The sequence below is a fragment of the Oncorhynchus mykiss genome, chromosome 5 (genome assembly GCF_013265735.2).
Source record: "Oncorhynchus mykiss isolate Arlee chromosome 5, USDA_OmykA_1.1, whole genome shotgun sequence".
Lineage (NCBI taxonomy): Eukaryota > Metazoa > Chordata > Actinopteri > Salmoniformes > Salmonidae > Oncorhynchus > Oncorhynchus mykiss.
In genome coordinates, this window is record NC_048569.1 from 63,763,751 (window position 1) to 63,787,477 (window position 23,727).

General features: G+C 42.1%; 1 protein-coding gene across 6 annotated transcripts; it reads right to left on the minus strand.

Annotated features, from left to right (window-relative positions):
- Positions 1-16,978: 16,978 nt before the first annotated feature.
- org (oogenesis-related gene) lies at positions 16,979-19,265 on the minus strand. Of its 6 annotated transcripts, none has more exons than XM_021603823.2 (7): positions 18,878-19,265; positions 18,327-18,407; positions 17,884-18,109; positions 17,643-17,791; positions 17,370-17,478; positions 17,225-17,272; positions 16,979-17,081 (listed from the first exon to the last, which is right to left on the minus strand). In XM_021603823.2, exons 1-7 carry the CDS (start codon positions 18,926-18,928, stop codon positions 17,011-17,013), a joined length of 735 nt encoding a protein of 244 aa, XP_021459498.2. In that variant the 5' UTR covers positions 18,929-19,265; the 3' UTR covers positions 16,979-17,010. The 6 variants fall into 6 exon arrangements, with proteins under 6 accessions (XP_021459498.2, XP_021459501.2, XP_021459499.2 ...); XM_021603826.2 differs by having other exon boundaries at positions 16,983-17,081; positions 17,377-17,478; XM_021603824.2 differs by having other exon boundaries at positions 16,985-17,081; positions 17,234-17,272.
- Between the last annotated feature and the right edge of the window lie 4,462 nt (positions 19,266-23,727).

Below are 23,727 nucleotides of genomic sequence, written 5' to 3' on the forward strand. Positions count from 1 at the left end.
AAATTCAGCCAACTTGACATACACTACCGGTCAAAAGATTTAAAACACCTACTCATTCAAGGGTTTTTCTTCATTTTTACTATTTTCAACATTGTAGAATAATAGTCAAGACATCAACACGATGAAATAACACATGGAATCATTTAGTAACCAAAACAAATGTTAAACAAATCCAAATATATGTTATATTTGAGAGTCTTCAAATAGCCACCCTTTGCCTGGATGACAGCTTTGCACACTCAGCATTTTCTCAACCAGCTTCATGAGGTAGTCATCTGGAATGCATTTAAATGAACAGGTGCGCCTTAAAAGTTAATTTGTGGAATTTATTTCCTTCTTAATGCGTTTGAGCCATTCAGTTGTGTTGTGACAAGGCAGGGGGAATACAGAAGATAGCCCTATTTGATAAAAGACCAAGTCCATATTATGAGAAGAACAGCTCAAATAAGCAAAGAGAAACGACAGTCCATCATCACTTTAAGACATCACCTTAAGACAGTCAATACGGAAGAATTCAAGAACTTTGAAAGTTTCTTCAAGTGCAGTCGCAAAAACCATCAAGCGCTATGATGAAACTGGCTCTCATGAGGACCACCACAGGAGTGGAAGACCCAGAGTTACCTCTGCTGCAGAGGATAAGTTCATTAGAGTTACCAGCCTCAGAAATTGCAGGCCAAATAAATGCTTTACAGATTTCAAGTAACAGACACATCTCAACATCAACTGTTCAGAGACTGTGTGAATCAGGCCTTCATGGTCAAATTGATGCAAAGAAACCACTACTAAAGGACACCAATAAGAAGAAGAGACTTGTTTGGGCCAAGAAACACAAGCAATGGACATTAGACCGGTGGAAATGTGTCATTTGGTCTGGAATCAAAATGTGATATTTTTGGTTCCAACTGCAGTGTCTTTGTGAGATGCGGTGTGGGTGAACGGATGATCTCCGCATGTGTGGTTCCCAATGTAAACCATGGAGAAAAAGGTGTTATGGTGTGGGGGTGCTTTGCTGGTGACACTGTCTGTGATTTATTTAGAATTCAAGGCACACTTAACCAGCATGGATATCACAGCAATCTGCAGCGATACACCATCCCATCTGGTTATGGCTTAGTGGGACTATCCTTTGTTTTTCAACAGGACAATGACCCAATTCACCTCCAGGCTGTGTAAGGGCTATTTTACCAAGAAGGAGAGGGATGGAGTGCCGAATCAGATGACATGGCCTCCACAATCCCCCGACCTCAACCAAATTGAGATGTTTTGGGATGAGTTGGACAGCAAAGTTAAGGAAAAGCAGCTAACAAGTGCTCAGCATATGCGGGAACTCCTTCAAGAATGTTGGAAAAGCATTCCTCATGAAGCTGGTTGAGAGAATGCCAAGAGTGTGCAAAGCTGTCATCAAGGCAAAGGATGGCTTTGTTTAACACGTTTTTGGTTGCTACATGATTCCATACAGTGGGGCAAAAAAGGACTCCAATGCGTCCCGCACTAACACTACCAGTCAAAAGCTTTAGAACACCTACTCATTCAAGGGTTTTTCTTCATTTTTACTATTTTCTACATTGTAGAAAATAGTGAAGACATCACAACTATGAAACAACATACAGTGGGGCAAAAAAGTATTTAGTCAGCCACCAATTGTGCAAGTTCTCCCACTTAAAAAGATGAGAGAGGCCTGTAATTTTCATCATAGGTACACTTCAACTATAACAGACAAAATGAGAAAAAAAATCCAGAAAATCACATTGTAGGATTTTTAATGAATTTATTTGCAAATTATGGTGGAAAAAAAGTATTTGGTCACCTACAAACAAGCAAGATTTCTGGCTCTCACAGACCTGTAACAACTTCTTTAAGAGGCTCCTCTGTCCTCCACTCCTTACCTGTATTAATGGCACCTGTTTGAACTTGTTATCAGTATAAAAGACACCTGTCCACAACCTCAAACAGTCACACTCCAAACTCCACTATGGCCAAGACCAAAGAGCTGTCAAAGGACACCAGAAACAAAATTGTAGACCTGCACCAGGCTGGGAAGACTGAATCTGCAATAGGTAAGCAGCTTGGTTTGAAGAAATCAACTATGGGAGCAATTATTAGGAACTGGAAGACATACAAGACCACTGATAATCTCCCTCGATCTGGGGCTCCACGCAAGATCTCACCCCGTGGGGTCAAAATGATCACAAGAACGGTGAGCAAAAATCCCAGAACCACACGGGGGGGACCTAGTGAATGACCTGCAGAGAGCTGGGACCAAAGTAACAAAGCCTACCATCAGTAACACACTACGCCGCCAGGGCCTCAAATCCTGCAGTGCCGGGCGTGTCCCCCTGCTTAAGCCAGTACATGTCCAGGCCCGTCTGAAGTTTGCTAGAGAGCATTTGGATGATCCAGAAGAAGATTGGGAGAATGTCATATGGTCAGATGAAACCAAAATAGAACTTTTTGGTAAAAACTCAACTCGTCGTGTTTGGAGGACAAAGAATGCTGAGTTGCATCTAAAGAACACCATACCTACTGTGAAGCATGGGGGTGGAAACATCATCAAGGGCATTGAAGATGAAACGTGGCTGGGTCTTTCAGCATGACAATGATCCCAAACACAACGCCCGGGCAACGAAGGAGTGGCTTCGTAAGAAGCATTTCAAGGTCCTGGAGTGGCCTAGCCAGTCTCCAGATCTCAACCCCATAGAAAATCTTTGGAGGGAGTTGAAAGTCTGTGTTGCCCAGCAACAGCCCCAAAACATCACTGCTCTCGAAGAGATCTGCATGGAGGAATGGGCCAAAATACCAGCAACAGTGTGTGAAAACCTTGTGAAGACTTACAGAAAACGTTTGACCTCTGTCATTGCCAACAAAGGGTATATAACAATGTATTGAGAAACTTTTGTTATTGACCAAATACTTATTTTCCACCATAATTGGCAAATAAATTAATAAAAAATCCTACAATGTGATTTTCTGGATTTTTTTTCTCCCTCATTGTGTCTGTCATAGTTGAAGTGTACCTATGATGAAAATTACAGGCCTCTCTCATCTTTTTAAGTGGGAGAACTTGCACAATTGGTGGCTGACTAAATACTTTTTTTGCCCCACTGTATGTGTTGTCATAGTTGTGATGTCTTCACTATTTTCTACAATGTAGAAAATAGTAAAAATGAAGAAAAGCCCTTGAATGAGTAGGTGTTCTAAAGCTTTTGACTGGTAGTGTTAGTGCGGGACGCATTGGAGTCAACATGGGTCAGCATCCCTGAGGAATGCTTTCGACACCTTGCAGAGTCCATGCCCCCAATGAATTTGAGACTGTTTAGGGAAGGGGGGGGGGGGGGGGGGGGTGCAACTCAATATTAGGAATGTGTTCTTAATGTCTTGTACCCTCAGTGTATATATGTAGACTAGAAACACAATAAGGCCATATTGTCTTGCCCAAGGTGTTTTTATGTATAGCAATGCCCACGGCAATACCAAAGCAACCATTGTAAAGTGATTTAGTTGTGCTCTTGGGTGACATGAGAACAGTGTGGAACTGAGCCAGCAACCCTCTGCTTAACGCCACACCACCTAATCTGTTCTCATGTCTTGGCTGGAGCACTAACAGGGTTAAATGAAATGAAGCAGTGGAGGGGAGGGGGGGGGGGTCTAGTAATTATTATGTCTAGCAATTATCAACATCGAACTTAACAGAGCTTGAAGACTATTTAAAAGATCAATGTGCAAATATTGTACAATCCAGGTTTGCAAAGCTCTTAGAGACTTACCCAGAGAGACTCACAGCTGTAATAACTGCCAAAGGTGGTTCGAACATGTATTGACTCAGGGGTGTGACTATTTATGTAAATGTGATATTTCTCTATTTCTCTATTTCATTTTCAATACACTTACGAACACGTTTTCACTTTGTCATTATGGGATATTTTGTGTAGATGGGTGAGAAAAAAATGATACTGTATTTAATCTATTTTGAATTCCGACTGTAACACAACAGAATGTGGAATAAGTCAAGGGGTATGAATACTTTCTGAAGGCACTGTATTTGCCAAATGTACACAAAGTGTGCAATTCTAGGCAATTCACATTCACACACAGCAATTCTCTATTGAAATGAGAACATTTATTTGGATTCAAAAGGTCATTAAAAGCTCTGTGGTAACGACTAGGTGTTGTGGGTAGTGAGCTAGATTTGTAGCACCGACAAGGAACAATGGCATACAGAAATTGATTATACTTAAATGAGGGAAAAACAGTCAACGTTAATTGGTTGTTTGTTTGATATGCAAATTTGCAGCATGTGTATGACAGAATGATTATTGGGCCCCTGGCAGCACAAAACCGCAGCATTATTAAAACAAACAAGCTTGACATTCAGCGCTATGGGAACGTTTCACCCCTTTCTCATTCCCTGCAGTTCTGCAACAGCAGTTCATTAAAACCTAATGGGAACAGCGATATCTTGGCAAGCTGGGGAGCACAGGCATGGCACAGTCAACATGAATTAAACTCCACATACATTAACATAGGAGAACAGGATGGGGACCTCACCATATTTGCCAGGGCCCAGCTCACGCTGTCAACGCATGTTGTGATTGATTTGAGAAAAATATGTTGGCTGTACATTTAGTTTTTTTCCCTAGCACTACACATCTGATTCAAATAAATCTAAGCTTGATGATTAGCTGATTATTTGAATCAGCTGTGTAGTGCTAGAGCAAAAAACAAAATGGGCCCCAAGGGGGGTCCCAAAGCTGTGTTTGGGAAACCTGTACCATGACATACAGTGGGGCAAAAAATGATTTAGTCAGCCACCAATTGTGCAAGTAATCCCACTTAAAAAGATGAGGCCTGCAATTTTCATCATTGGTACACTTCAACTATGACAGACAAAATGAGAAGAAAAAAAAAAAAAATCAGGAAATTACATTGTAGGATTTTTGAATGAATTTATTTGCAAATTATGGTGGAAAATAAGTATTTGGTCAATAACAAAAGTTTATCTCAATACTTTGTTATATACCCTTTGCTGGCAATGACAGAGGTCAAATGTTTTCTGTAAGTCTTCACAAGGTTTTCACACACTGTTGCTGGTATTTTGGCCCATTCCTCCATGCAGATCTCCTCTAGAGCAGTGATGTTTTGGGGCTGTTGCTGGACAACACAGACTTTCAACTCCCAAAGATTTTCTATGGGGTTGAGATCTGGAGACTGGCTAGGCCACTCCAGGACCTTGAAATGCTTCTTACGAAGCCACTCCTTCGTTGCCCGGGTGGTGAGTTTGGGATCATTGTCATGCTGAAAGACCCAGCCACGTTTCATCTTCAATGCCCTTGCTGATGGAAGGAGGTTTTCACTCAAAATCTCACGATACATGGCCCCATTCATTCTTTCCTTTACACGGATCAGTCGTCCTGGTCCCTTTGAAGAAAAACAGCCCCAAAGCATGATGTTTCCACCCCCATGCTTCACAGTATGTATGGTGTTCTTTAGATGCAACTCAGCATTCTTTGTCCTCCAAACACGACGAGTTGAGTTTTTACCAAAAAGTTCTATTTTGGTTTCATCTGACCATATGACATTCTCCCAATCTTCTTCTGGATCATCCAAATGCTCTCTAGCAAACTTCAGACGGCCCTGGACATGTACTGGCTTAACCTGTTAGATCTCTAGGGGCGCTATTTCATTTTTGGATAAAAAACGTTCCCGTTTTAAGCGCGATATTTTGTCACGAAAAGATGCTCGACTATGCATATTCTTGACAGTTTTGGAAAGAAAACACTCTGAAGTTTCAGAATCTGCAAAGATTTTGTCTGTAAGTGCCCCAGAACTCATTCTACAGGCGAAACCAAGATGATGCATCAACCAGGAATTAGCAGAATTTCTGAAGCTCTGTTTTCCATTGTCTCCTTATATGGCTGTGATTGCGCAAGGAATGAGCCTACACTTTCTGTCGTTCGCCCAAGGTCTTAGCAGCATTGTGACGTATTTGTAGGCATATCATTGGAAGATTGACCATAAGAGACTACATTTTCCAAGTGTCCGCCTGGTGTCCTGCGTGGAATTCGGTGCGCAATTGCCAGCTGCTCATACTTTTCCATTTGATATAGGGGAGAAACCATGTGTCCAAGAACGATGTATCAATGAAGAGATATGTGAAAAACACCTTGATGATTGATTCTAAACAACGTTTGCCATGTTTTCAGTCGATATTATGGAGTTAATTTGGAAAAAAGTTTGCGTTTTGAGGACTGAATTTTCGGATTTTTTTTGGTAGCCAAATGTGATGTATAAAACGGAGCTATTTCTAATACACAAAGAATCTTTTTGGAAAAACTGAGCATCTGCTATCTAACTGAGAGTATCCTCATTAAAAACATCAGAAGTTCTTCAAAGGTAAATTATTTTATTTGAAGGCTTTTATGTTTTTGTTGAAATGTTGCGTGCTGGATGCTAACGCTAATGCTAACGCTAAATGCTAACGCTAGCTAGCTACTTTTACACAAATGATTGTTTTCCTATGGTTGAGAAGCATATTTTGAAAATCTGAGATGACAGTGTTGTTTACAAAAGGCTAAGCTTGAGAGATGGCATATTTATTTCATTTCATTTGCGATTTTCATGAATAGTTAACGTTGTGTTATGCTAATGAGCTTGCTGATAGATTTACACAATCCTGGATACAGGGGTTTTTTCATAGCTAAACGTGACGCAGAAAACGGAGCGATTTGTCCTAAACAAATAATCTTTCAGGAAAAACTGAACATTTGCTATCTGAGAGTCTCCTCATTGAAAACATCTGAAGTTCTTCAAAGGTAAATGATTTTATTTGAATGCTTTTCTGTTTTTTTGTGTAAATGTTGCCAGCTGAATGCTAATGCTAAATGCTACGTTAGCCATCAATACTGTTACACAAATGCTTGTTTTGCAATGGTTGAGAAGCATATTTTGAAAATCTGAGATGACAGTGTTGTTAACAAAAGGCTAAGCTTGAGAGCTAGCATATTTATTTCATTTCATTTGCGATTTTCATGAATAGTTAACGTTGCGTTATGGTAATGAGCTTGAGTCTGTATTCACGATCCCGGATCCGGGATGGGGAGATCAGAAAGGTTAAGCAGGGGGACACGTCTGGCACTGCAGGATTTCAGTCCATGGCGGCGTAGTGTGTTACTGATGGTAGGCTTTGTTACTTTGATCCCAGCTCTCTGCAGGTCATTCACTAGGTCCCCCCGTGTGGTTCTGGGATTTTTGCTCACCGTTCTGGTGATCATTTTGAACCCACGGGGTGAGATCATGCGTGGAGCCCCAGATCGAGGGAGATTATCAGTGGTCTTGTATGTCTTCCATGTCCTAATAATTGCTCCCACAGTTGATTTCTTCAAACCAAGCTGCTTACCTATTGCAGATTCAGTCTTCCCAGCCTGGTGCAGGTCTACAATTTTGTTTCTGGTGTCCTTTGACAGCTCTTTGGTCTTGGCCATAGTGGAGTTTGGAGTGTGACTGTTTGAGGTTGTGGACAGGTGTCTTTTATACTGATAACAACTGGGGGACAGAGGAGCCTCTTAAAGAAGAAGTTGCAGGTCTGTGAGAGCCAGAAATCTTGCTTGTTTGTAGGTGACCAAAAACTTATTTTCCACCATAATTTGCAAATAAATTCATAAAAAATCCTACAATGTGATTTTCTGGATTTTTTCCCTCATTTTGTCTGTCATAGTTGAAGTGTACCTATGATGAAAATTACAGGCCTCTCTCATCTTTTAAAGTGGGAGAACTTGCACAATTGGTGGCTGACTAAATACGTTTTTTGCCCCACTGTAGGTGTTAAACCTGCTCATTGTCTCCTCCATGAAGTAGGGTGCTGTGCTGAATGACCATGCAAATTAATAATACTCCTCTAGCTAGTTATTAGTCCTCATCAGAGGCAGGTGAATGCGACAGGTTGAGGTAGACTAATGAGTGAGGAAGCTCTGATGCAGTCCTGCAGTGTAGAGAGAGGGAGGAGAGGATTTCCTCTTGACAGCTGTGCTGCCTGTCTGTTTGCAGCCTGCCTTAGAGTTGGCATGTGTGCCATTAGGGCATCTAATGAGTAAAGACAAACACGCTGCCCACTTCCACATGCTAGTGCAGGCCTCAGGCCAGCGCTCACAAACTGTCTGTCAAGGCCACCCAGATTATGCTCAACGAACAGGCCACGGCTGTGTATACATTGTGTCATCCCATTAAGCGAGAGTGAGTGTGTGTTTAGGCTGGATACACTAGGCTATAGTATAGTATTTGTTCCCATAGATACTTCCTAAATCTGAGCCTGGCATAAATCTGCCACTGTTTACACCTAGGGGTGGGCAATTCCAGTCCTCAAGGGCCTGATTGGTGTCACAGTTTTGCCCCAGCCACATCTAACACACCTGACTCCAATAATCACCTAACCATGATCTTCAGTTTGATTAATCAACTGTGTTTGCTAGGGATGGAGAAAAGTGTAACACCAATCAGAACTCCGAGGACTGGAGTTGCCCACCTCTGGTTTACAATTTAAACCAACTGTTCCACTAACACCACCAAAGATAGAGTGGCAGGACAAATGGCTATGGCTCTTCCCAGACACGGGTTCTCTTCCTCTTTACCTGCTATTAAATGGGAAGCCTTCAGAAAGAGAAATAAACCAGCACAGTGGAGGTGTGTTTCATTCCATTCCATCTACTCCATTCCAGCCATTACTATGAGCCATCCTCCCCTCACCAGCCCCCACCGCACCACCGGTGACTAATCCACCCCCACTGCACCACCAACACCGCAGTCCTCCATCTTAACAGATGAAGTCTTCTCCAAAGACAGCGAGAGGGAGAACAGAGAGGCATTCGGGTCAGATATTGATAGGGCCCTCAAGGCACATAGGCAAACAGCCAGGAAGAGAGAATGTGAAAATGTGACTTCTGTGTGTTCGGGAAGAGAGCTTATAGATTGAAGGGGGGAATGAGGGATGGTGTGTAACATGTGATTACAGTTTCAATTTGGAGCTGTCAGGAGTAAATAAGGAGTGCATGGGTGGGATTAGTGAACCCCGCCTTGCCTTCTGAGGCAGCTCTTTCCGCGTGGAACTGGAAAGAGATAAACACAATACAGGTTTTAAAAGGCAAATGTCCAAAGGATGGAAACATATGAGCCAAGTGTGGATTTATGGAAGAAATATATTTCATGAGGACTGTATTGCGTAAAGGCGCTCTGCTCAATCCAGATACAAAGCACTCTCTCTTATTATCAGCGCTATAGGGCACACAGTTAATGTGTTGTGAAATCTGTCAATGTCTTGTAATGTTTTTAAAATTGTATAATGCCCTTCATTTTGCTGGACCCAAGGAAGAGTAGCTGCTGCATTGGCAGCACCTAATGGCGATCCTTAATAAATACAAATAGCATCATGCCTGCAGTCAGCTTCTCAATTATACCATTCCTCCTCATTCCCAAGAACTTCTGTAGTCTGTAAAGAATCCTAAAAATTCTGCTCTAATATATTCCAGCGGCAGATGTGTCATAGAGAATTATACTCAGCAGGAAGGTAAAGTCATACAGGAGCTTAGAGGAAAAGGGAGATGGGCTATTCCCAGCAACAGTTTTCTACAGTGACTAAAATAGATGGCTGTTTTTTCCGTAATACAAACTTTCTCTCAGTAACATGTGTATCCTTTATTTGAAAATGTTAGGTCAAGCATCATACTGCAGCTACAGTACGAGATGCAACTGGAGGGTAAGAATTGCTCATGCTGCCCACTCCTCCAGGGTTTATTTCAACTGTTAGAATGCTAATATCAATAAGCCTATTATGTTAAAAACTAGCAGAAATACATTAAAAAAACTGTAACAAATTCTTATTTACAATGACGGCCTATTTACAATGACGAACAGTGGGTTAACTGCCTTGTTCAGGGGCAGTAGAACAGATTTTTACCTTGTCAGCTCGGGGATTCGATCTAGCAACCTTTTGGTGACTGGCCCAAAGCTCTAACCACTAGGCTACCTGCCCTAAACAGCAATGGCATCTTACAAGCCTCAGCCCATGGTGGTGTGAGTGCCTCAGAACATGTAAAACAGAAACAACATAAATAATTGTGCTCAATGTGTTTGGGAAATGAATCATTTGAAATTCCAATGTGCTCTTAGAACACAGGCTATCTATATGTACTGCATTAGATATCCTTAGCCTATGATATTTAAGGCTAAATATGCATGTTCTCTGTTTTGTAATAGAAATGTATCACCTTGATTATGGCTCCTAGTGTGTGTGTGTGTCTGGCTGTGTGAAAATCTACCTGAGAGTAATGTAACGATTTACATGGATCAGCGAGGCCACACAATGGCCACCCACACAGTATGCAGATTGAGGCAGAGCCGAGACAAGAGGATGGTGGGTGGATTAGAAAGCGTCAGCGACTCTAATTTCTCTGTGTTTTACAGGAGGATTTCACACGAGGACAGGAATTCACATGATTTCACATAATACTACTACCAAATGACTGAGGCTGATACAATACAAACCAATCAGACGGACACAAAGAAGACACGCTCTACAATCTGCATTTACTAGAGCAATGGTATCACTGGGTGTACAGCGCTGAAATTGGTTTTTATATTACATTAAAACTTCTTCAGGATTGGTGGGTCCCCTGCGGTACGGTTGAGCTACCGTAGGCTAATGCGATTAGCATGAGTTTGAAAGTAACAAGAATATTTCCCAGGACATAGACATATCTGATATTGGCAGAAAGCTTACATTCTTGTTAATATAACTGCACTATGCAATTTACAGTAGCTATTATAGTGGAATAATACCATGCTATTGTTTGAGGAGAGTGCACAGTTTCGAACATGAAAAGTTATTAATAAACAAATTAGACACATTTAGGGAGTACTGATACAAAATTTAACAGAAATTCAATGGTTTATTGGATCAGACTAAAAATGTGGACATACACTGCTGCCACCTAGTGGCCAATATCAAAATTGCACCTGGGCTGGAATAGTAAATTATGGCCTTTCTCTTGCATTTCGAAGATGGTACAAAAAAAGACAGAAACTTTTTCTTTGTATTATCTTTTACCAGATCTCATGTTATATTCTCCTACATTCCTTTCACATTTCCACAAACTTCAAAGTGTTTCCTTTCAAATGGTACCAAGAAAATGCATATCCTTGCTTCAGGGCCTGAGCTACAGGCAGTTAGATTTGGGTATGTCATTTTAGCCGAAAATTTAAAAAAAGGGGACGATCCTTAAGAGGGTTTATTAAGTAGGATTCATGAGAATGAGAAACCATCTCACTTGCAGAATGCTTACTTTCTCTCTATGGATATACGCTGATACACACACCCATGCATGTACCGTACCGTGCACTTGTCCTCACACAAATGCACATGCTCCCATGCACTCACACATGTGCACTCACATGCAATATCCCTGACTGGCTTTTTTTGTGAGAGAATGTGTACTGTAGAGTGTGCTGACCACTGCTACATTTAATTTAAGCCTGTTAGTGCTGCAGCCAAGCCATGAGAAGAGATGAGGTGGTGTGGCATTCAGCAGAGGGTTGCTGGCTCAGGTCCACACTATTCTCACATCATCCAAAAGCACAACTAAATCACTTTTCAATGTCTGCTTTGGTATTGCTGTGGGCATTGCTATACATAATAACACCTTGGGCAAGACAGCTTTGTGTTTCTAGTTTATATACACAGTGTACAAGACAATAAAATCACATTCCTAATACTGAGTTGCACCCCCATACATACGGGAAACTGTATGAAATACCGAGTAGAGCTGCAGTTCTTGACACAAACAGGTGCGCCTGGCACCTACCATATCCTCGTTCAAAGGCACTCAAATATTTTGTCTTGCCCATTCACCCTCTGAATGGCACACATACACAATCCATGTCTCAATTGTCTCAAGGCTTAAAAATCCTTCTTTAACCTGTCTCCTCCCCTTCATCTAAACCGATTGAAGTGGATTTAACAAGTGACATCAATAAGGGATCATAGCTTTCACGTGGCTTCATCTTGTCAGTCTATGTCATGGAAAGAGCATTCTTAATGTTTTGTACACTCAGTGTATAGTTTATATCAGCTATTGTATTGTCATAGCACAGTGCTCTGAATGACACCAACCTCAGAATACTACATTTAATAGAAGAAAAAGGAAAACAAACATGAAAGTAGCTGCTTGGAGTCAGAGTACAGAAAAAGCCAGTCTGATACCTCAAACTCCTCCTTCTGTCTCTCTATGGTCCACTGTGCTTCAAAAACACAATGCTACACTCAGATAGGTCCCTGGTTCTGAAGTCTGTAGTTTAAGTCTTAGTATCTGTCATAATTTTCCCATTCCGAAACAAATAGCATGACTGGCAGAGCATTAATTATATTCAAGATGACAAATACCAATATTGGGAGCACACAAGCATAGAGATAACAGATTGTCTTGGCCTTCCAGAGTATATCCATCACGCTTTTAGGGAGCCATGAATTCTCTCTTGGCTGCACAATGAAATAAATAGCTGTTATTATGTCAACTGCTAGCCAAAGCAGGGCAGGATGAAAACTTAAACACACAAGTCTTTTGGTGAACAAATTATCAAAGGAGATCTAAGCTACAAAGCAATAAGGCTGTGGAATATTTCATTTTCCGATGGCAGAGGCCTTCCTTTGAAATGATTGTCAGAAACAGAAGCTGTTTCTGCTTGCTTCACAGAGAAACATCCTCACATAAATCTCACATCATCCAAGTTTAATTTCCTGTTGGCAGACCAATCAGAAATCTCATCTCCAGACCCTAGGGCAGTGAAAACCAGCTCTCGATGAGGTTATTGAAACATGAGTGTAACACTCCACTCCTCCACATGCTCTCCCCCAGCTCCATCAGATAAAACTAAGGCGATGCTCTCATCTCAAACACAAAACTTTGGGCTGTCACTGTGTGTACTTTGTGTGTACAGGGCCACAGGGGAAATCCATATTTGTCATGAGTTGAATCATTTAATCGATTGTCTCCCAGCATCGCTCAGGCAACTGGGAAATGGCCAGTTCTACCTCCTGTGCACAGACAGAACAGGGGTTTCAGGTTTCATTAGTCGTATGTATGTGATACACATGGTAAACACCATCCAACTAAATGCTTACTGGCAGGTTCCAACAACAATAAGAAATAATAAAATATAAAAATACAAAGTAAATAGCTCAGTAGAATAAATATTTTAGCATAAGTCTAATACAGGAAGGAAAAATGTATAGTGCAATATTTAAGTGTTTTGGGAAGGGGGAATTGGGGGGCTAGTTTTAAAAATGCACAGTATTTAGCAATCATAATATGAGTCTGGTAGCAGCAGTTGTGATGTGTGTGTGTGTAGCATTAATGTGTCTGTGTAGCATGAATGTGTGTATGCATGTGTTGTAAAGGTGCAGAGAATCAGAGCAGGTGGTCAGTCCAGTTCAGGCACATTAAGGCACCAGTTCAAGTCCTAGGCTGTAATCATCACCTGCTTCAAGGAGACCACCATCATCCCAGTGCCCAAGAAAAACAAGGTGACACGCCCATGGATTGATGTTTCAGCATTGTCTCAATGAAGAGTTCGGCGTTCGACTAGCCACGTGTGACATGCACGCGCAGTTACAAGTTTGCTAGAGTGAGCGGCAGGCGGACTAGCAATTTCCACCGTCGTAGTACGGCTGCACCCTGAGCTGGGATATGAAGCTAACTGAAGCTGTCTAACTTCGGAAAACCCTGAGTAGATTGAGCTTGAGTTCTAGAATACCCCACAGGCATTGCATTACCTTTGTTTATATTGCATAGACCCCGTAGACTGAGGAATATGGCACTTCATGACAAATGGTCATAAACTGACAGGCTATCGACATCAGTATCCACCCCATTAATACTGCATTACTAGCATCCTACACCGGGCTGTCACATTGCACATCAATTAATCATATTCTATTATGGGAAGAAAAATAATTAAAGTGAGGGAATGAGATCTTCTGGATGATGCATCTCTACCCGGCTCTCCCTTCATCTTTCTGTAATGCATTCTGGAGTGAGGAGCACCTTCAAATCACTAATCCATAAGCAAGGGGCATATATAGTATGAAATTGTAATCTAGTAACTAATTGGACAATTGGATTGCACTCTGTGTGGTGCTGCGTATGTTAATCAGTGTAAACCCAGAAAAGCCTGTCTAAACGCAGTTTTAAAATGGCTGTAATTGGCCATCAGATTAATAGGAGCTATTTTGGTGTTTGGATCCAGAGGCCAGAAGTTGTAAGCTACAAGCAAATGAGGTCTCTATACATTATTCACGGTGAAAATTCTAAAAGAATGAAACAGAAAGTAATTGTTTAAGGAGGTACTTTTTTCTTTTACACCAGGTTAAATGTACATGGAATAAAAAAACAGCAACATGTCATAAATTGTAATGATAAAATCAGCATGATGTAATCAAAATGACATGTAACTGCAGGTGTTATGGGCATACTGAATCAAAGAGTCTGTCCTCCACTCAAGCAAATGACAATAACAGGCCATCTGGCCCTAATTGGGAAATACAGGGACTTTACAAGCCATCTCCACTCTCAAACTGAGTTTGAGTGTGTGCTACTGCTCAGCCCTTCAAAACAGACAGTTTAGACATTATCCATGCATTCATACTTCACTCATCAACTTGAAATAATCTCAGTCTGGAATGTGTGCAGCAGGTGCAGTGTCCTCTTATGATCACGGAGTCAGGCTGAGGAGGAAAGGTGTTACTGACTACATTGGACCAGCTACTTTCAGGACTGAAAGTACAACTAGACCTTTTATTCCTGTTTGAAGGTATGATAGCCACTAGGAGCACGTGGCTAAACCAAACCCAGACAGTCTAATGGCCTTCAGTGGATCCAGATGATTTTGTTTGGATTTCATTACAGTTTCTCTAGCTGGAATAAGGGAGACTGGGATTAAATCAAGGGCACCGCCATCTTTGGTGGCCTGATTGTGAGTGACAGGGCCCTTAGGTAACCGTGCTAGTCATCTCTGGAGGGTCCCATCACGCAAGTGCACTTAAATCAACATTGATGGCCGAAAATGTGAATTCTCTGCATTTATCCCGGTCCTTTTTATCCAGCCAGTGCCATTCCTAGCCTCTGGCCCGTGTACTTAGGGAAGACGGTCTCTGTCCCTCCTTACATGCACCCAATAAAGCAGTCACACAGATGATGGATGGCTGCTTAAATCCAAGGGGACTGCTGGTCATTAGGGGGAGGTAAAGCCCTGTGTGTGTGAGGCATAGGGAAAGACCAAAATAGTGAGACAGGGAGAGTAAGTACCAGGACCTTTGTGGCCTGACAGAGTCACATTGTAATCCAGCAGATATCCTACAGGTCAGAGTGCATGGGGAGCAGGTAGCACCTGCTGTCATTCAGTCAAGGTGAATGGCTGCAGTGTGCTGTGCCAAGTTACAGGGGGCCTGAACAGTGCCTCTACATTAAGCATACTGTATGGAGGTTAGTGTGGGCATCTGGCTCATGTAAGACAACACCACGGCAAACTGATTATCCTTGACACTGCATGTCATTAGAGGGACAAAGTGTCACAAAAGCACACAAAAATTGCCCACAACCTTGCACAGCTGATACTATGCATGGACTTTCACACATGACCCTTCCCAGTGCTGTTTCAAAGCACATTGCAGTTGAAAGGCAGGGTGAGAGTGCTGGTGGTGTAAAGCCATGCAGACTCCATAGCTGACTAGAAGCACAGGTGGAGCCCAAGACTGAGCAGGCTCTCCTGCAAACACCCAGAGAGCCAAGGGAATCCCCAGGGACCAGCAACATCTGCTTTGTGTTTAGCACGCATTGCTCGCAGCAGCAACCCCACCATCCTCTTCCTACCCACATCCAAAAAAAAACAGCTTTTAATTCATTCCAATTCTCAAGGTCATGTCTAGCTCTATTTTGAAGATCACTTGGGGGGGGGGGGGGGGGGGGGGGGAGCCTTAGTGAGGCAATCTAAAAGGTTCTGTCAAACCTACAGTCTACATTTCACTAGTAACTAAGTTGAATACAAATTTGGTTCTCGGTTTCATATTGCATGTTACGTGTGCACTCACAGCTCATGTTTGATTAGACAGAACGAAGACTAACCCACTAGAGTCGGCGAACAGATGAAACGGGCAAGCACCTGGAATACATTGAAGGGGCTTCAGGTGCTCTACACCTCCTACCCTCCTTTTGCATTGACCACAGTCCTCTTCAGCCTAGAGTGTGGCACCCTGGATGGGCATGTGCCCTTTACTGACCCCCTCTGTCCTGTCAGACAAGTACCACAGAGCCATGTGGCTTTCCTCAGAGACTGTGGGATACTTTCTTAGCTAACCAAGCTTGTATTTTAGCAGGGACACAAAGCAGTTTAGCTCCTTCGGTTTAGCATCATGAATATTCAAAGCGTAAAAGGTGATGGGCAAAGGTATGAATGCACAGTAGATTGTCAAAGTAGAGGTCAGCATAATGAGTGGAGTCTTTAACCTATGGGTGGTAGTGGCATGATTACATGCACTGAACAGTTCTGACAGCCAACCTAGAAACTAGCCACAGACATTTGCAATTATATAGCCATTGGAAATATAAACTGGTTGAGATGAGGCTACAAAGTCACCAAGTACATGTACGTTTTAATATGCACGTGTAAGTAGACTGAATGGAACAGGCCTTAGTCAGTGTACAAGTCCATTCCTGCAGCTCAACTGGGATCTTACTTGACAGAGACTTAGGGGGTCAAGCAGCAACTCACTGTACAGGTGTTAACCATGAACCTCTTATGTTTCCATACATAGGGTGACAACCATCAAATCATCCACTTGTCAACACTGCTAGATGTTTCAAGGATAAAACAAGAATCTAGTATTGCCATCTCCTGGTCAGTTATTACACTGCATGTCTGAAGCTACTAAGCACAATAAACCTGCACATAAAGATGAATGTTTTATTTAGTAAATTACAAACAAGCAAAAAGTGAATACTGGCACTGGAGGCTTACAGGTGGTGATAAAACTGAAGGCGGCGCACCTAAGGACCAATAAATAGTAGTGTCAATTTACAAGTGGGCCATAGAAGACATAATCAATATAAATAGTCAAACATCATACCAGGATTACAAATAGGTTGACCCTCATGCATGTTAAAAAAAAAAAAGTAAATGTTTGTCATACCAGATGTACCTGAAATGCCACCTTCCACTATGCCGTCTGAGGAACATTCTGCAAACAAGGCAAAAAGACAACTAGATTCAATGCCAATCTTCTATAGTCGGAGTACTTGCAGAATGATGAAAGGCAATGCCAACGAGATGCTCACTCTGTACCGTTTTAAGGTCATCGATCACAACCTTCCCTGAAACATCAATGTCACTTTCTGTGTCATTTTGAGAGTTATACTCCTCACTGTCAGTATCCACTGCACTCAGCTGTCAAAAAAAAGAAAGGTCTGGATAGTCAAGTATCAAATCAACGTGCCACAGGAAACTGAAGAAATGAGTTTAATGCGTGCATGCATTTTAGAGACCATATACTACTCATGTGAGATGAAGGGTTAGGCCTATTCAAAGGAAACCATAACAGGAGAACCCACCTCATAGTCAGGATCAACAGAAGGCTCCTCATCCTCTAGTTCCTGAGAGAGTGCCTCGACCCAGGTCTGCTGCTCCTCATCGTCATCAATGTCATCCTGCTTCCTCTTGTTGCCTTTCCCACAGAGCTTAGTGGGGGAGCAAAGCACCTCTGAAACACAACCCAAATGAATAGTAGAATTCCCCCATACCATTTCAAGCACATGTCTCAATGCTGTATATAGAAACCATGACTATACATGCCTGGGGATACAGCACAGCCGATGCTGGTGCACACAGGGTAGCCCAGGGCGCTCTGCAGACGGCGAGGCAGGATGGCCAACAGGATGCGTGTGGCTCGACGCAGACGCTTGCGGCCTGCTAGACAGTGGCGGGCTGGACTAGGATTGTCATCCTCTTCTGGAGGAACAAAAGCCTCATCTGAAGGGGAGAAACCCAACAGCCACCAAAACCCACGGAGAGCACGCATCTGCAGACAGGAAGTATAATCACTGAGCTTTAAAAGCCATAATTCACATATCCAAGACAGATGCAAAGTGAGGACAGGTGCTTGTGGGATTAATATGGTGGCACATTTATGGAGGCCAATTATGGACACAAACTACTGAAACGCAACCATCCCATGTCCAACATGTAAAATTCAAACTAACCAGTGAAGATAAATGAAGCTTGGGGAACATGCTTACCGCTAGTCTGACAGGCCAAAACTGTGACAGGCGACAGAATACAGTGGTTAACACACTGTCTCTCTTCACCACAACTTTGTCCTGTGAAGGTAAAAATGGGTCAGTTTATTTTTATATATATATATATATATATATATATATATATATATATATATATATATATATATATATATATAAAATTTAAAAAAAACAAGCCACAAGGTAAACATAAAATATCAAGGTGTGCAGACAGATGGCTAGTTAGCGCATTGATGAAACACTTCGATATGAAATGTACTTTCATAGCAGGCTAGGACAATTAACGTAGGTCAGGAAATAAGTTCGCGAAAATGCTGTCCTAACATGCTACGAAAGTCACTTGTGTCGTGAAAGGAGTGTCCCAGAGCATTTCGTTAGTGTGCAGCCACTTGTGATGACAGATGCAACAGAAGCTAGCAGGCGTTCAAAGTTTCCCGCCGCAAAGAGCTCAAGGTGTTAGCAAGTTAAACAACCTCAACAATAAAAGTTGCCGTCAAGTTCATCGGAGTACAAACATAATTTGCCCATATTACCTCAACACCGTCGTTGTCCTGTTCGATGGCGACGCTACATTCAGAGGTCATACTGATCAATGTGGCGATAGATTGGAAGGAAGCTGATAACAGCGGTATGTGATCAGTGTTCTTATGAACCCCGGAATAGCAGAAGATGAGCCAATCACCCCACACAAACAATTAGGCTAACTGTGACCATTTATCGAATCACTAATTAGCGAAATTATGAATTATGGCAGCATCTGTAGAAAGGTATGGGCCAACATCAGATAGGCCGACAATAGCCTGTCACATTCGGTAGGCAAAATGTGACTAGTTCATATGCTATTCGGAACTAAACTCAGAAATGTCAGACTTGCTAACTCGTTGAATGCGGCATGTGTATAACTAGGTAACCAGTTAGCAAGTCGGACATTTCAGAGTTACGACTAGCACATGAACACAGCATTACACAGGCAAGGCAGCCCAGTTCTCATCTTTTGCCCAATTAGTAGCAAAATAACTGATCTGTCTGGTCAAAATAACAATTAGTGGAATAATAATCCGATTTGGCTGCCTGTGTAAACACAGCCTAATGTTATTGAAAGTGAGAATTGAATAAATAGAATAAACTGAACGAAAATGACAACTACTAATTATAATATTTACAAGGGAAATTATTGCTTTGTTTTGTTTTATTTTGTAAACAGTAAGGTGTTTATTTTATTTTATGGTGTCCATCCATCTGAACAGGGATAACCAAACTTGGTTAGAGCTTCCGCCACTAGGCAGACACGTCACATTTACGCACGCACTTGCCACGTTCAAAACAACTGGGAAGTCGAAGACAAAAAAACAAGCGCCGACTGCGAAAATCGTTTTGGACGGTCTTCCAACTCGTAATTAAAAGTCGGAAACTCTGGCATTTTTCGATGGACCGAGTTTCCGACCGGAAGATCACTGATGTCATGATTTGACCTCGTTTTTCCCCCAAATAGTTGTCTTGAAAGCACCAACGGTACTCCAGGGGGAGTCACAGGTATAAAGCCCCACTGTTTTCTCTCCAGACCAATCTAACCTACCCAAGACACAAACGAATAGCACTGCTGAAAGGGAGAGAGAGAGAGACACATAGGCTAGCCTACACACACACACACGCACACAAACAACAGCCACAACAAAGAGAAACATGACAGCACCATCAGCATTGGAACTATTGGCAGTAGCACAAAACACTTTAATGCTGCAGAAATGTGGGATTTCTCCACACTGTGCAGGCACAGTTGCGCTCCAGCATGCGCTCTCTTGGGAGTTCCAGTTTACAATTCCCAGTCTTCACCATTCCCACAGCGATGATGGAGAGGAGGCATAGGAAGGCTTTGGGGGCCCTGAAGTGGACACCTGCTGTTTATGTATTTTACCATCCTCTTCACTCTCTACATCAACGTCATCATCCAGATTTGGGTCTTCACCTGAGCGAAAAGCCCACTGGACCATCTCAGACCCCTTCACCTACAAGCGTTCTCCCCTCCTGTCCAACGCCTGTCCATAGAATATAGTATCTCACAGACTGAATCAGCACCAAAGGAGGAGATGCTATGAACCATCTCCTCAGGCTCATCCTCCACCTCCTCATTGAAACATTTGTATGAATATGAAAGCTGATCCTTTCATAAACATTCTCCTCTAAAGACAGTTCAATATCTCATGAAATCCAGAATACTATACTGTAGATCCCCGCTATGGCTAGCCTTACATCTGTATGTTTTATTTAAGGGGCGTAATCTAAACCTTAATCCTCTCAACTGAATTTAACAGAAATCCTAATCCACCATACACTATCATTAACAACACATATGATACCTGAATATATTCAATGGTGTATTACACGCTTCAGATGACAATTTAAAGTTACATATCATAAAAGGATGATGTATTTCAGCATGTCCAACAGTCTGTAAAGCTTAAGTGCATGTTGTTCAATGTGTGCTGATGCAACATCTGCTGTATGTGAGGTAGGGATACCCTGTTCTCTGTGGCTCTTAGCATATGAAGGGGCTCTTAAGAGAAAGGACACTAGGGCCTAATGATGTTTACTCTGCAACCTTCTACTGATACTCATTATGCCTCCTCTCTCATAGATCATGAAGAGGAATTGTGCCTCACTGTGGAATAAATACGAAACCTACTTCTAAAAATAGATCACAAAAACCCTTTGTCTGAAGAGCACTTGACCTAATATATTTCAATAATATAATGGAATAAGATATTCATATTCAGAATAATGCTTACTGCAAAGTAAGAAAGTATGGTAGCAGGAAGCCTAGCGTTGGGCAAGTAACTGAAAGGTTGCTGGTTGGAATCCCTGAGCTGACTAGGTGAAAAATCTGTCAATGTGCCCTTGAACAAGGCACTTAACCCTAATTGCTCCTGTAAGTCGATCTGGATAGGAGCGTCTACGTAAATGTAGGAACTTACAAACCTTATTGTTTAAATCTATTCATGCTAACCAATAGGCCTACAGTGTGCTATTATTATAACTGTATGAATTCTAATCCCTCTCTGCACAACAACAACCTTCCACGTCCCAAAGACTGAATGTCCAAGTAGGGTTTAACGCCTCCTCTCCTACTCAGCCTCAGGTTTGGGCCAGTAACTGTAAAGGTTGCTGGTTTGAATCCCCGAGCTAACTAGGTGAAAAATATGCTGATGTTCCCTTGAGAAAAGCACTTAACCCTAATTGCTCTGATAAGAGCATCTGCTAAATTACTAAGATGTTAAAATGTACTCGCCTTACCTGCTGCATTGTTACTTTGATCCCACATGGCGATCTTTTCCCCGACATCTGCCCTGGCTTGCCCCCGCCACATTCCCCCCTCTCTCCTGAGCTTTTGTTTGCCTCCAGTGCACATACAGTGGGGCAAAAAATATTTAGTCAGCCACATATTGTGCAAGTTCTCCCACTTAAAAAGATGAGAGAGGCCTGTAATTTTAATCATAGGTACACTTCAACTATGACAGACAATCCAGAAAATCACATTGTAGGATTTTTAATGAATTTAATTGCAAATTATGGTGGAAAATAAGTATTTGGTCAATAACAAATGTTTATCTCAATACTTTGTTAAATGCCCTTTGTTGGCAATGACAGAGGTTAAACGTTTTCTGTAAGTCTTCACAAGGTTTTCACACACTGTTGCTGGTATTTTGGCCCATTCCTCTATGCAGATCTCCTCTAGAGCAGTGATGTTTTGGGGCTGTTGCTGGGCAACACGGACTTTCAACTCCCTCCAAAGATTTTCTATGGGGTTGAGATCTGGAGACTGGCTAGGCCACTCCAGGACCTTGAAATGCTTCTTACGAAGCCACTCTTTGTTGCCCGGGCGGTGTGTTTGGGATCATTGTCATGCTGAAAGACCCAGCCACGTTTCATCTTCAATGCCCTTGCTGTTGGAAGGAGGTTTTCACTCAAAATCTCACGATACATGGCCCCATTCATTCTTTCCTTTACACGGATCAGTCATCCTGGTCCCTTTGCAGAAAAACAGCCCCAAAGCATGATGTTTCCACCCCCATGCTTCACATTAGGTATGGTGTTCTTTGGATGCAACTCAGCATTCTTTGTCCTCCAAACACGATGAGTTTAGTTTTTACCAAAAAGTTATATTTTGGTTTCATCTGACCATATGACATTCTCCCAATCTTCTTCTGGATCATCCAAATGCTCTCTAGCAAACTTCAGACGGACCTGGACATGTACTGGCTTAAGCAGCGGGACACGTCTGGCACTGCAGGATTTGAGTCCCTGGCGGCGTAGTGTGTTAATGATGGTAGGCTTTGTTACTTTGGTCCCAGCTCTCTGCAGGTCATTCACTAGTTCTGGGATTTTTGCTCACCGTTCTGGTGATCATTTTGACCCCACGGGATGAGATCTTGCGTGGAGCCCCAGATCGAGGGAGATTATCAGTGGTCTTGTATGTCTTCCATTTCCTAATAATTGCTCCCACAGTTGATTTCTTCAAACCAAGCTGCTTACCTATTGCAGATTCAGTCTTCCCAGCCTGGTGCAGGTCTACAATTTTGTTTCTGGTGTCCTTTGACAGCTCTTTGGTCTTGGCCATAGTGGAGTTTGGAGTGTGACTGTTTGAGGTTGTGGACAGGTGTCTTTTATACTGATAACAAGTTCAAACAGGTGCCATTAATACAGCTAACGACTGGAGGACAGAGGAGCCTCTTAAAGAAGAAGTTACAGGTCTGTGAGAGCCAGACATATTGCTTGTTTGTAGGTGACCAAATACTTATTTTGCACCATAATTTGAAAATAAATTCATTAAAATTCCTACAATGTGATTTTCTGGATTTTGTTCTCATTCTGTCACAGTTGAAGTGTACATATGATGAAAATTACAGGCCTCTCTCATCTTTTTAAGTGGGAGAACTTGCACAATTGGTGGCTGACTAAATACTTTTTTGCCCCACTGTACACACACTGTAGACTTGTAGACTGATCATAATTGTATGTAGGTGAATTAACTCGTGATGCTTATTACGTGAGCTTACTCAGAAACACTAACTACTATAGGCCTACTATTTTTTTTTTTTTAATCTCAGACTTTTATAGCATATTGGACTCATAGAGAGCTACTCTCAAGTTATCTTGTTGAGGCGAGTGACTCTTTGAACTTACAATGGGATTGCCCCAAGCTGTAAACATTTTTTCTTGTGCTTTATCCTATTTGCCCCATGACTTTTGCGTGCTTTGTTGACTATGAACTTAATCGTTTACCCAACCATGGGACTGAAGTTTTTTCCCCCCACACTCGCGACACAGACTCTATTGGTTACATGAACTCTTGGCCTCCCATCCTATTCTAACTACATCTCCCCAG

Coding starts and splice junctions, on each gene's coding strand:
- org (XM_021603823.2), bottom strand. CDS start 18,928: ATGACCTCTGAATGTAGCGTCGCCATCGAACAGGACAACGACGGTGTT. Junction 18,110..18,326: donor TTTGGCCTGTCAGACTAGCG/GTAAGCATGTTC, acceptor TCCTGTCTGCAG/ATGCGTGCTCTCCGTGGGTT. Junction 17,082..17,224: donor TGGCATTTCAGGTACATCTG/GTATGACAAACA, acceptor ATTGGTCCTTAG/GTGCGCCGCCTTCAGTTTTA.